This window comes from Erinaceus europaeus, chromosome 1 (assembly GCF_950295315.1).
Source record: "Erinaceus europaeus chromosome 1, mEriEur2.1, whole genome shotgun sequence".
Taxonomy (NCBI): domain Eukaryota; kingdom Metazoa; phylum Chordata; class Mammalia; order Eulipotyphla; family Erinaceidae; genus Erinaceus; species Erinaceus europaeus.
This window is the reverse complement of record NC_080162.1, coordinates 5044920-5058474: the sequence shown is the minus strand read 5'-3', so window position 1 is coordinate 5058474 and position 13555 is coordinate 5044920. Positions and strand designations below refer to the sequence as shown.

General features: G+C 38.2%; 1 protein-coding gene across 3 annotated transcripts in view; it reads right to left on the bottom strand.

The window, feature by feature from the left end:
- Positions 1–13555, bottom strand: part of PRKG1 (protein kinase cGMP-dependent 1) — a 1377090-nt gene that overhangs the window by 36611 nt on the left and 1326924 nt on the right. For 2 of the 3 annotated variants that reach the window (XM_007520749.3, XM_007520748.3), the window contains exon 10: positions 9344–9440. In XM_007520749.3, the coding sequence (XP_007520811.1) occupies positions 9344–9440 (97 nt within the window). Of the gene's footprint in view, positions 1–9343; positions 9441–9547; positions 10118–13555 lie in introns of those variants that run through there. The other variant, XM_060188871.1, reaches the window with a different exon arrangement.

Here is a 13555-nt window from a genome sequence, read left to right as displayed (position 1 = left end):
CTGGTGGGGGTGGGGTGGGGGAAGGGTTCAAGTCCTGGAACAGGATGGCAGAGAAGGACCTAGTGGGGGTTGTATGGTTATGTGGAAATGTTATGCATGTAAAAACTATTGAATTTTACTGGTGACTATAAACCATTAATCTTCCAATAAAGAATTAAAAAAAAAATGAAGTAAATGGCCAAGCATATTTACTGGTAAGATCTGAATCCAGAAAGTCAGATTCTAGAATCCTCATTTTTGCACTGCTATAGTACACTGTGTGATTTTCTTAATCCCCTCAGTTATGGGAGTTGGGCGGTGGTGCAGTGGGATAAGTGCAGGTGGTACAAAGTGCAAGGACCGGCGTAAGGATCCCGGTTCGAGCCCCTGGATCCCCAACTACAGGGGAGTCCCTTCATAGGTAGTGAAGCAGGTCTGCAGGTGTCTGACTTTCTCTCCCCCCTCTCTGTCTTTCTCTCCTCTCTCCATTTCTCTCTGTCCCATCCAACAACAATGACAACAACAACAATAGTAACTACAACAATAAAAACAACAGGGGCAACAAAAGGAAGTAAGTAAATATCAAAAAAAGTATAAGCAAATAAAATGGTGAAGTCAAATTCCCACTTCTGGCATTACCAAAAGCATGTAAAAATTAAAGTAATATACATATATATATATATATATATATACACACACACACACACACACACATATATATATTTATCATATTATTATCAGCAATTAGTAAGTAGTAAGATATGGGGACAGTGGATTCTAGAGGATTAGTCATCACTTACATGGTTAGTCCACAATGAATAGTAAAATCAATCCAGGAAGCATAAAAATACACAAAATTATGTGATTTCAGAAGTTTAGTTTCCCTGCCTCTTCCTCTACTACTGTCTAGTTGTATTTGATAACCCATTATGTTTGGATCTCTTTTAGCAATATTGTTTTGCAAACCATTCAATAGGTTATAGTCCCAAACTAAATGAATTCTTGAGGTTATGGGATGCATAGTCCAGAAATATCTACATGACAAAATAAAACAGACATGAAGAGAAAATGAGGGTCAACTCTCTTTGTTTTTTGTTTGTTTGTTTGTTTTTTAATTTTTATTTTTTAACCAGAGCACTGTTCAGCTCTGGCTTATGGTGGTACGGGGGATTGAACCTGGGACTTTGGAGCCTCAGGCATGAGAGTCTGTCTGTATAACCATTATGCTATCTACCCTCCACCCATCAACTCTCTTTGGACATCAAGATATCAAGATTTACATCTAACTGCATATGTCACTCAGCCTCATTTTGTCTTCTGGAGTTGTAATACTTTTATTTATGTTCATTGAACCTTCCCTGGGATGTATGGTTGTCTGTGTGTCCGCTCATAATTTTGAAGGCTTTTCTAAAAGTTTTATACCATTAGAATGACATTTAAGTGTTCAACTTGAAATCATTCCAATACCTATAAGCAAGTGTTAGGATTTCAAAAACCCTTAACAAATTATTACATTTCAGAAAATTCTCTTTCTGGTAATTGAATAGTTTCTCAACTTGGAGTCCTCAGAGCTCTATGAATTCAAAGTTGTAACAATGACACTTTTTTAGAGATAGGGAAGGAGGGACGAGGGAGAGAGAGAGAGAGAGAGGATGATAAGAGCACACAGAAGTCCTCTTTTAGTGTAGTGGTGGTGGTCAAGTTTGAGTCTGGGTTGTGTACATAACAAAGCAGCACTCTATCCATTTTTTTAATCTATGTTTTCTTAAAAATAATATTTAAGTAGTTATTATTATTAGTTACTTAATATCTATTTATAAAATTTACTAAATAATAGGGGTACAACTCTGCACTATTCCCAGCAGTAGTTATTAATCTAAACTCCATTTAATTGTAATATTTTGAAAAGCAATAGTTTTTTTTTTCAGGCCTTGCTGAGATTTTTACTTCTGTAAGTTAACGTACTCAAATCTAATAATCACATTAGAGGTATTACTACTAGTGTGATGGACTTGCTCACCTGGACGGTGTGCCGCTTGTTCACGCAGGCAACCAGGTTTGGGCCTGGATCCCACTACATTGACAATAGCTTTGGGGCTATGGTCTCTTTCATTCTCTTGCTCTCTCTTTTTAAAGTTTTTTTTTTTTTTAATATATGTATTTTTTTTTAAAGCTCCTGGTCCTCACCTACAGGGGGAAACTTCAGGAACAGTGATGCAGTACTGCAGGCATCTCTCTGTCACTTTGTCTATCTCCCCTGCCTCTCTCAATTTCTCTCTGTCCTATCAATATAAGAAAAATAGGAGAGAGGCGGGGCTATGAGCAACAGCTGATCTCTTTCTCTCCTCTCCTCTCCTCTCCTCTCTCGGATCAATTAGGAATACCAAAGGAGACCACCTGGGACTGAAACAAGACAGGACTGGAATAACTACAGGAACCCACCAGGTCACCTGTGAGTGCGAACACGTGTGGCTGGTGACAGAGAGGAGCCTAGGGAGAGATTAAGTGGCTGGTAACAGTCTGGCAGTTTACCAGTTGAGACATCACCTCCAGTCTGTTCCACCAACAAGGGGACAGCTGAGGGGAGGAGAGGACTCCCCTGAGACTCACCAAGTGCAATTCTGGGTCTCCATTGCTACTGCCCTCAGAATCTGGAGCAGCAGCAGGGAGGGACACCAGGGGATAGAGATCTAGCCAGGAAACTCAGGAGAAGACCTATACTTCCGTGGCATAGCTGTGAAAATCTCTTTGCATAACCACTGGAGTATCTCTGACACACCCTGGTCAGGAGTATCTCTTGGTCAGGAGTCAGTGATTAAGCTAAGATGCCTATTTGTAGTTTAAAAGCCCTCAGGCTTCTATAGCCTACAGAGAAGAAAAAGAAAAAGAGGCTTTTAAACCACTGAGGTCCAACTCAGGGATTAAAATACTATTGAAATAACTGTTAACTTCCACCACTGTGAACCCTTTAATTACCTTACTTAGACACAAGTCAATCCAGGAAATAGTGATCAGTAATTTGAAAAGTACTGAGAGGGAATTCATAACATAATATAAAAAATGGTTAAACCAACAAGAAGAAATAATGGAGAAACAAACCAGGACAAGAGTCCAGCTAAAAGCCCCCCAAAGGGTGAAGCACAAAATAATGAGTTCAACATCCAAACACCAGCTAAGGAAATAATCACAGGAGAGAGTGAAGAGTTTGAAAGAATTGTAATCAGAAATACAGGAACAACAAATGAGACTCAGGAAGAAAACACTAATTATCTCAAGGTTATTAGAGAGCTGAAAGCTGAAATAGCTGAGCTAAGAACACAACTAGCTGAACAAGCTAAAACAGTGTCAGAACAGGGTAACAAAATAGATGAACTCCAGAAAACAGTAGAGGGCAGAGAGAATAGAATCAATGAGGCTGAAGACAGAATTAGCAAGATCGAGGATGAATTAGAGACAACTAAAAAATAAGTAAGAGATCTCAAAAAGAGATTAAGAGATGCCGAAAACAACAACAGAGTCCTATGGGATGGCTTCAAAAGAAACAATATACACATTATTGGCTTACCAGAGGAAGAAAGAGAGGGAGAGGAAGAAAGCATTCTTCAGGCCATAATAGCTGAAAACTTCCCTAGTCTAGACAACATCAAAGACATAAAGATTCAAGAAGCCCAAAGGGTCCCAAACAGAATTAACCCAGACTTAAAGACACCAAGACACATAATACTTAGAATGGAAAGGAACAAGGATAAAGAAAGGATCATGAAGGCTGCAAAAGAAAAACAAAGAGTCACCTACAGAGGAAAAACCTTAAGATTAGCAGCAGACTTCTCCACACAAACACTACAGGCCAGAAGAGAATGGCAAGAATGCTCAATGAGAAAGGCTTTCAACCAAGAATACTATAACCTGCTAGACTGTCATTCAGACTAGATGGAGGCATCAAAACCTTCTCAGACAAGCAACAATTGAAGGAATCAACTATCACCAAGCCTGCACTGAAAGAAGTTCTGAAAGGTCTTCTATAAACAGTCAGACCACCATAAATAGGTCATATATCAGAACACACTAAAACTACAAGAATGGCATTAAAATATCTTCAATCTTTGATATCAATAAATGTCAATGGCCTGAATTCACCTATTAAAAGACACAGAGTAGGAAGATGGATCAGAAAATACAACCCAACAATATGCTGTCTACAGGAAACTCACCTAACTCAACAAGACAAACACAGACTCAAAGTGAAAGGTTGGAAAACTATCATACAAGCCAATGACCCACAAAAAAGGGCAGGAACAGCGAGTCTCATATCTGACATGATAGACTTTAAAATAGATAAGATTTAAAAAGATAGGAATGGACACTACTTAATGCTCAGAGGATCAGTCAATCAAGAGGACTTAACAATTATTAATATCTATGCACCCAATGAGAAGCCATCTAAATACATCAAACGTCTACTGAAAGAGCTACAGCAATATATTAACAGTAACACAATCATACTAGGGGACTTCAACACCCCACTCTCTCAACTTGACAGATCATCCAGGCAGAAAATCAATAAAGACATGAGGGAGCTAAATGAAGAGATAGATAAATGAGAACTATTGGACATTTTCAGAGACATTCATCCCAAGAAACTGGAATACACATTTTACTCAAATCCACATGGGTCATTCTCAAGGATAGACCATATGTTAGGCCACAAAGACAGCATCAGCAAATTAAAGAGCATTGAAATCATCCCAAGCATCTTCTCAGGCCACAGTGGAATTAAACTAACACTTAACAACAAACAAAAGATTAGTAATAGTCCCAAAATGTGAAAGCTCAACAGTACACTTCTTAACAACTTCTGGGTCAAAGAGGAAATAAAGGAAGAAATCAAAATGTTTGAAAGTTCAATGAAAATGAGGGCATAAACTATCAAAATATTTGGGACACAGCTAAAGCAGTACTGAGAGGGAAGTTCATAGCTATACAAGCACACATTAGGAAACAAGAAAAAGTGCAAATAAACACCCTGATTGCACATCTTAAATACCTAGAAGAAGAAGAACAAAGGAACCCTAAAGCAACCAGAAGGACAGAAATCATTAAAGTTAGGGCAAAAATAAATAACATTGAGAATAAGAAAACCATACAAAAGATCAATGAAAGTAAATGTTGGTTCTTCGAAAGAGTGAACAAAATTGACAGACCTTTAGCCAGACTCACAAAACAAAAAAGGGAGAAGACCCAAATAAATCGGATACTAGATGAAAGAGGAGATATCACAACAAAAACCACAGATTCAACATATCATGCGAGGCTTCTATGAACAACTATATGCCACCAAGCTAGAGAACCTGGAAGAAATGGACAATTTCCTAGATACCTACAAACTTCCAAAACTAAGTAAAGAGGAAGTGGATAACATGAACAGGCCCATCACAGCTAATGAAATTGAAACAGTTATCAAAAATCTTCCCAAAAATGAAAGTCCTGGACCAGATGGTTTTACAAATGAATTCTACAAAGCCTTCAAAGAAGAACTAATACCTCTACTTTTAAAAGTCTTCCAGAAGATTGAAGGCACTGGAATACTCCCTACCAGCTTCTATGAAGTCAACATCACTCTAATACCAAAAGCAGACAGGGAAACAACCAAAAAAGAAAACTACAGACCAATATCTCTGATGAACATAGATGCTAAAATATTGAACAAAATTCTAGCCAACCAGATATAGCAGTATATTAAAAAGATTTTTCATCATGACCAAGTGGGGTTTATCCCAGGCATGCAAGTTTGGTTTAATATACGTAAATCAATCAATGTGATCCACCACATCAACAAAAGCAAGACCAAAAACCACATGGTCATGTCAATTGATGCAGAGAAAGCCTTTGACAAAATACAACATCCCTTTATGATCAAAACACTACAAAAATGGGAATAGATGGAAAATTCCTGAAGATAGTGTAGTCTATATATAGCAAACCTACAGTCAACATCATACTCAATGGTGAAAAACTGGAAGCATTTCCCCTCAGATCAGGTACTAGACAGGGCTACCCACTATCACCATTACTATTCAACATAGTGTTAGAAGTTCTTGCCATAGCAATCAGGCAGGAGCAAGGAATTAAAGGGATACAGATTGGAAGAAAAGAAGTCAAACTCTCCCTATTTGCAGATGACATGATAGTATACACAGAAAAACCTAAGGAGTCCAACAAGAAGCTTTTGAAAATCATCAGGCAATACAATAAGGTGTCAGGCTACAAAATTAACATTCAAAAGTCAGTGGCATTCCTCTATGCAAACACTAAGTTAGAAGAAAATGAAATCCAGAAATCAATTCCTTTTACTATAGCAACCAAAACAATAAAATATCTAGGAGTAAACCTAACCAAAGAAGTGAAAGACTTGTATACTGAAAATTATGAGTCACTACTCAAGGAAATTGAAAAAGACACAAAGAAGTGGAAAGATATTCCATGTTCATGGGTTGGAAGAATTAACATCATCAAAATGAATACACTACCCAGAGCCATATACAAATTTAATCTATCCCCATCAAGATCCCAAGCACATTTTTAGGAGAAAAGAACAAATGCTACAAATGTTTATCTGGAACCAGAAAAGACCTAAATTGCCAAAACAATCTTGAGAAAAAAGAACAGAACTGGAGGCATCACACTCCCAGATCTCAAACTGTATTATAGGGCCATTGTCATCAAAACTGCTTGGTACTGGAACATGAACATGAACAGACCAGTGGAGTAGAATTGAAAGTGAGCCCCCACACCTATGGACATCTAATCTTTGACAGAGGGGCCCAGACTATTAAATGGGTAAAACAGAGTCTCTTCAACAAATGATGTTGGAAATAATGGGTTGAAACATGCCGAAGAATGAAACTGAACCACTGCATTTCACCAAATACAAAAGTAAATTCCAAGTGGATCAAGAACTTGGATGTTAGACCACAAACTATCAGATACTTAGAGGAAAATATTGGCAAAACTCTTTTCCGCATAAATTTTAAAGATGTCTTCAATGAAATGAATCCAATTATAAAGAAGACTAAGGCAAGTATAAACCTATGGGACTACATCAAATTAAAAAGCTTCTTCACAGCAAAAGAAACCACTACCCAAACCAAGAGAGCCCTCACAGAATGGGAGAAGATCTTTACATGCCATACATCAGACAAGAGTTTAATAACCAACATATATAAAGAGCTTGCCAAACTCAACAACAAGACACCAAATAACCCCATCCAAAAATGGGGGGAGGACATGGACATAATATTCACCACAGAAGAGATCCAAAAGGCCGAGAAACATATGAAAAAATGCTCCAAGTCTCTGATTGTCAGAGAAATGCAAATAAAGAAAACAATGAGATATCACTTCACTCCTGTGAGAGTATCAGACATCAGAAAAGGTAACAACAGCAAATGCTGGAGAGGGTGTGGGGTCAAAGGAACCCTCCTGTACCTCTGGTGGGAATGTCAATTGGTCCAACCTCTGAGAAGAACAGTCTGGAGAACTTTCAGAAGGCTAGAAATGGACCTACCCTATGACCCTGCAATTCCTCTCCTGGGGATATATCCTAAGGAACCCAACACATCCATCCAAAAAGATCTGTGTACACATATGTTCTTGGCAGCACAATTTGTAATAGCCAAAACCTGGAAGCAACCCAGGTGTCCAACAACAGATGAGTGGCTGAACAAGTTGTGGCATATATACACAATGGAATACTACTCAGCTGTAAAAAATGGTGACTTCACCGTTTTCAGCCGATCTTGCATGGACCTTGAAAAATTCATGTTAAGTGTAATAAGTCAGAAACAGAAGGATGAATATGGGATGATCTCACTCTCAGGCAGAAGCTGAAAAACAAGATCAGAAGAAAAAACAAAAACACAAGTAGAACCTGAAATGGAATTGATGTATCACACCAAAGTAAAAGACTCTGGGGTAGGTGGGTGGGTGGGGAGAATACAGGTCCTAGAAGGATGACAGAGGACCTAGTGGGGGTTGTATTGTTATATGGGAAACTGGGGAATGTTATGCATGTACAAACGATTGTATTTATTGTTGAATGTAAAACATTAATTTCCCAATAAAGAAATATAAAAATTGTATATATATATATATATATATATATATATATATATATATATATGTGTGTGTGTGTATTTTTATTTAATTGAATAGAGACAGTCAGAAACCCAAAGGGTACAGGAGACAGAGAAGGAGGAACAGAGACACCTAGACCTGCCCCACCCCACCACTCATGAAGCTTTCTCCCCTGCAAGTGGGGACTGAGGACTCGAACCCTGGCCCTTGTACACGGTACTTCAACCAAGTATACCATCACTCAGTCCATTGTTTTAACACGGTACTTCAACCAAGTATACCATCACTCAGTCCATTGTTTTATTTTAATTTTTAAAGCATTTCATTCTCTTTCTTCAATAAAACTATTACAACAATAACATCTCCAGTCAGTGCCAAGGGGGACATGATTCTAAAAACCTTCTTATTGACTAAGTGATTAACAAGTTTCTGCCTGCCAAATCCTAATTGCCAACAGCAGCACAAAGGACAAAAGAAATAAGAGATAGCTCTGGTCAGTCTCTTTGGCTAGAGGGATTCCTCCTGCCACCTGATAGCAACAGTAACTATTTACCACTCTGTACACAGTCTCGGGGAGTCACTGACATACTGTATGGTGTCTAATGTCAGGGTATTCCTCCTGTGTTCAGTGGAAAAATGGAACTTAAATGACATTCCCAAATAGAATTTGCATCTACTGTCTTGCAATAGAGCAATTTGAGTATCAAAATGTGTTGCTGCGGTGTGTCAGTTTCTGAGTTTTTATTTCTCATGAAGACACAATGCCATAAGCTTTCATTCTGCTTACACTACATGCATGGAACGTATTAATGTATAAACGTAGACCAAAGCCTATTCTTCTTCTACACCAACTTCTCTGTGCCTGTATAATTAAGTGCAAAATGATGTCATCATCTAAGTAGGAACTTAAAGCTACAGATTCACAGAATTTCTACAACAATACCAGTTTCTGGATTTCCAGCTCATTAATTGGAATCTGTAGATAGCATGAATCCATATATGTATTTATATATTCCATCATATGCATTTATATTTATAGTGTAGTAGATGGAGCATACAATTAAATGAGTAAATTTCAGAACTAAGGACTTATGTGAAGATTATAGAAATCCAGCTAGATAAAAAGAAAAAGTTAACAGTACCTAGTAATAATGAAAAGTCTTCATCTAGTCCAAAAAGTTAAAAAGGAAAGACAGAGGCTTTCAAAAGTATTGAAAGAACAATTACCTACCAGTTCTACTCTTCCAAAACCTCCAACTCCAAGGGTGTCGATGATATTGAAATCAGACAGCTTCAAGTTGGCGAAGAAGGCAGCTTCAGCTTCATATCTGGATTTTTTGATGCGAAAAAATGGAAATTTCTTAGAGGTGCAAACACGACTACCAGTACCACGTACAAGTGTTCTGGAATGACATGGCTGTGGGACAGGGTTTACCTGCTCAAATTCCATCTTGCTTTTAGAGTTTGTGTTTTCTCATACTCATATTTTTTTTTGGTCCCAGTAATGCAGAATAACATAGATTTGCACTTGTTTTCCAAAGCAAAAAAATACAAAGTACCCACTGCATGCCAGTCCCGTTACTTAGCAATCCAGTTATCAAACCAAAGTTACATCTTGGTGTTTTCTACGTGTCTTCTTATGAGCTCGGATTGTTTGAGCTCTATTTTGGATTTGTTTCTGCCGTTTGGATTTTAGATAGCAGTTTGTCATTAGTTTCTTTATCCACAGGCAGGCAGTGGCTTCTATAAAAATGTGTTAAAAAGTGACACAATCATTGGAGTTTCTGGAGTGACATAACAGCAAGGCTGCATGAAAAATTATCCGAAAGGCTGAGGATTGACTGATGTTCAAATGTCTGAAATGGATGATTTCAGAAGCTATTCACTTTCTTAAAAAGTATCTTCCTTTCCTCACTGACTCTCAGACGTTCATCCAATGTCTGCATTTACAAGTTTCCTGATCTTAGTGTGTGGAGAAGCACCAACTAACTCCACTCCAGAAGTCTAAGGGTACACACATGCAAGCAGCCAAAATAAGCTATTCCTGACGAGACAAGTGAATATGAGATCCTTATAATATCTCCTTGTTAAAGACCTTACTATTTTTAGAAAGGGCAGGAAGGCATGAGGGGATGATTCTCCCACTCACAAAAGTCAGGTCAGGGAGTAGTCCAGAAGTGAAGTATTGGAATAGCTGCCTGCAACCCGTGACCTTCAGTCAGATGAGATCTGATTCATTCCTGAACAGACACAGTGGATATACATGCAATATAATGAAACTAGCAGGGTTTCGGTCAGTCTTAGATACAGGTATCCAGAGGTACATTTGGTGCTCAACTGACCAACACATGACCTATTTCATGACAGTCAACAACAACTTTAGATTCTGCATTGCATAAAAATGGGAAAGATTTTAGGAGTTTTCAGCATTCTTTCCTTTACCACTATCATTATAGTTTTTTAATGAGTCCATTCTTGACAGACGCAGGAGAGAAGGTAAAAACATTGTCTTCAGTATGGGTAGGCTGGATGTAATTGACTCCTCAGACCTCTGTAAACAAGGCTTCCAGTCAACCCAACTGGTATTTATAGAATTATTAATTACACAATCCAGAAAGCAACATCGGCGAAGGCTTACCAGAATAGAGTATAAACAGCAAATGTCCATTTGTAAAATTGCAGTGGACTCTCTACTCAAAGAAATAAAAACTCAATGCCTTTTAAATAAGGGTCAGTAGCAGAGTTCACTCATACAAGCGTGTCAAAAGACAACTGTTGAGGTCAGATCTTGTAACAATTTGTGTGTGGTCAATCATCTGACATTCTAGATAATCAAATTCTTGATGCGATTGTGTTGAATTGTATGTACTCTATGTGTGTCACGTTTGGAGATCTCAGGAAAATGGAAGATAAAATATTTTAACTCAAGTTTGATTCTTGCCTCTTTGTTCTTAGACTTGAGAATAAACGAGCTGGGCAGTAGCTTACACAAGTTTAAAAAAGATGACCAGAGAATGCTAAAGGTACAGTGCTTTTGTGCTTGCAATTCTATAGCAGAATTATCTTGACTTCCTTTGATTATCCTCACTATCTGATTCATTACTGGTTATAGTTTAACTAGTGAGATATACATACGAAATCTCATTAAAGAATAGTTATTTTCTCTAGCCTTCAAAATTAAGTCCTGTGTTACCTAAACACTGGATGCAGCTTTTCAAGTTAAGAATTGATTTCATAGATTTTAATAAAATGAGACTGGTAACATTATTATCACACTTTGCTAACCTTCACTAGTTATCTTGCTAATATCACTAAGTGATTTCTTTTTCTTTTTATTTATTTATTTAATTTATTTATTCCCTTTTGTTGCCCTTGTTGTTTTATTGTTGTAGTTATTATTGTTGTTGTCGTTATTGGATAGGACAGAGAGAAATGGAGAGAGGAGGGGAAGATAGAGAGGAGGAGAGAAAGACAGACACCTGCAGACCTGCTTCACTGCCTGTGAAGTGACTCCCCTGCAGGTGGGGAGCCGGGGTTTGAACTGGGATCCTTACGCCGGTCCTTGTGCTTTGCGCCACCTGCGCTTAACCCGCTGCACTACCGCCCGACTCCCGTGATTTATTTCTCATTGGTAGGATTTCACCTCTCCAAACCCACCTTTTCAGATATAAAAAAGAGAGAAAGACATCATAGCACTGAAGCTTCTTTGGACCTCAGACTTGCTGAAGTGCTCATTATCCATATGAAATATTTTGCTGGCCTTAAGAGATTTAAAAGATATTTTATTTGCTAACGAGAAAAAGTGAGGAGAGAAAGCAAGAGAAGCAGACATCATTCTGGTACATGCCTGTGAGGATTGAACTCTGGAACTCATGCTTGAAAGTCCAACACTTTACTTACTGGGCTACCACTGCAGCACTCTTCTGTGATTTTTCTTTAAAAATCCTGCTTAGTTGGGTGGACTTTACTTAGTAGTTGGTGAAATACATGCTTAAAGGACTTTTGAAAGGACCAGGCAGTGGGGAACCCAGTAAAGCACACATGCAACTATGGTCAAGGACCCAGATTCAAGCCTTTCAGTCCCCACCTGCAGGGGGATATTTCAACAGTGGTGAAGCGATACTGCAGACGTAGTTCTTTCTCAAAAAATACGATGTGTAAATTATTTTTTTACAGGGAGGCTATTGAATAATTATACTTTTGGTTTCTATTTACATCCTATTTATCTCGAGTTTTTACTCATTGGGAAAAACTCACCATCGCAGCTATGTTTTCCATACAATAGAAAGCAGAAGTGCACTGGAGTTTGTGGTGAGGACCCCCTAACACGTCCTCTCCACTATTCCAAGCTTTGGGTCCATGATGGCTCAACAATTTGTTTGGCTTTGTATGTTAACTCTCTTTTCAGTCACCAGGTTCCAGATGCCATCAGGATGCTAGCCAGGCTTCCCTGGACTGAAGACCCCACCAATATGTCCTGGAGCTCAGCTTCCCTAGAGACCCTCCCTACTAGGGAAAGAGAGAGACAGACTGGGAGCATGGACCGACCATTCCACATCCATGTACAGCGGGGAAGCAATAACAGACCTTCCACCTTCTGTAACCCTCAAGGACCCTGGGTCCATGCTCCCAGAGGGATAGAAAATGGGAAAGCTATCAGGGGAGGGGGTGGGATATGGAGATTGAGTGGTGGGAACTGTGTGGAGTTGTACCCTTCCTACCCTATGGTTTTGTTAATTTATCCTTTCTTAAATAAAAAATAAATTTAAAAAAAAGAAAGTTGCTAATTGTTCAACATTTTAAGTGCTTTTTCTCTTCTAAAGTAAGGGACAGGAATCATATCTTTATCACAGAAACTCTGTATATTTTATTTTGGTTAGTAACTTATTTAAATATGGGAGTCACTATTTGAATGGGTCTTCTTTAAAAAGTTGAATTATTGACCTTTTGCAAATACCTAACCACTCTTGTCTATAACTGGGAGAGAATGGTTTCTACTCAGGGATTAGTTTAAATTAATTTGGGCCCATAAAGTAGGTTATACATTTTTTAACATTAATACAAGCTTGTGTAGGATGGGAGGAGGCAGTAGATAAATGGGTGAGGCAAGTGACTGGCATTCTGTTAGACAGACAGAAGAGTAAATGGAACCCAACTTCCAAAGTAAGTATTGTGGGTTATTGAGTCCAAGGAACTAGGCCCAGTCTCACACAATTTAAAAATCCATCTGTGCAGCTGTGTTTCTGAGAAAGAGATTTACCAAATGCTATGGAAAATACATAGTGTGAAATAGTTTCTAATGCTTGATTGCTTAAGATACAGCAGTAATTATAAAGTGATTTTCTTTTTTTTTAAAAAAAAAGTTTTTCAGATTTATATTATTTATTGAATAGAAAATAAAATAGAGAGGGAAGGGGTAGCTAGAGAGCTAGAGAGAGACCCA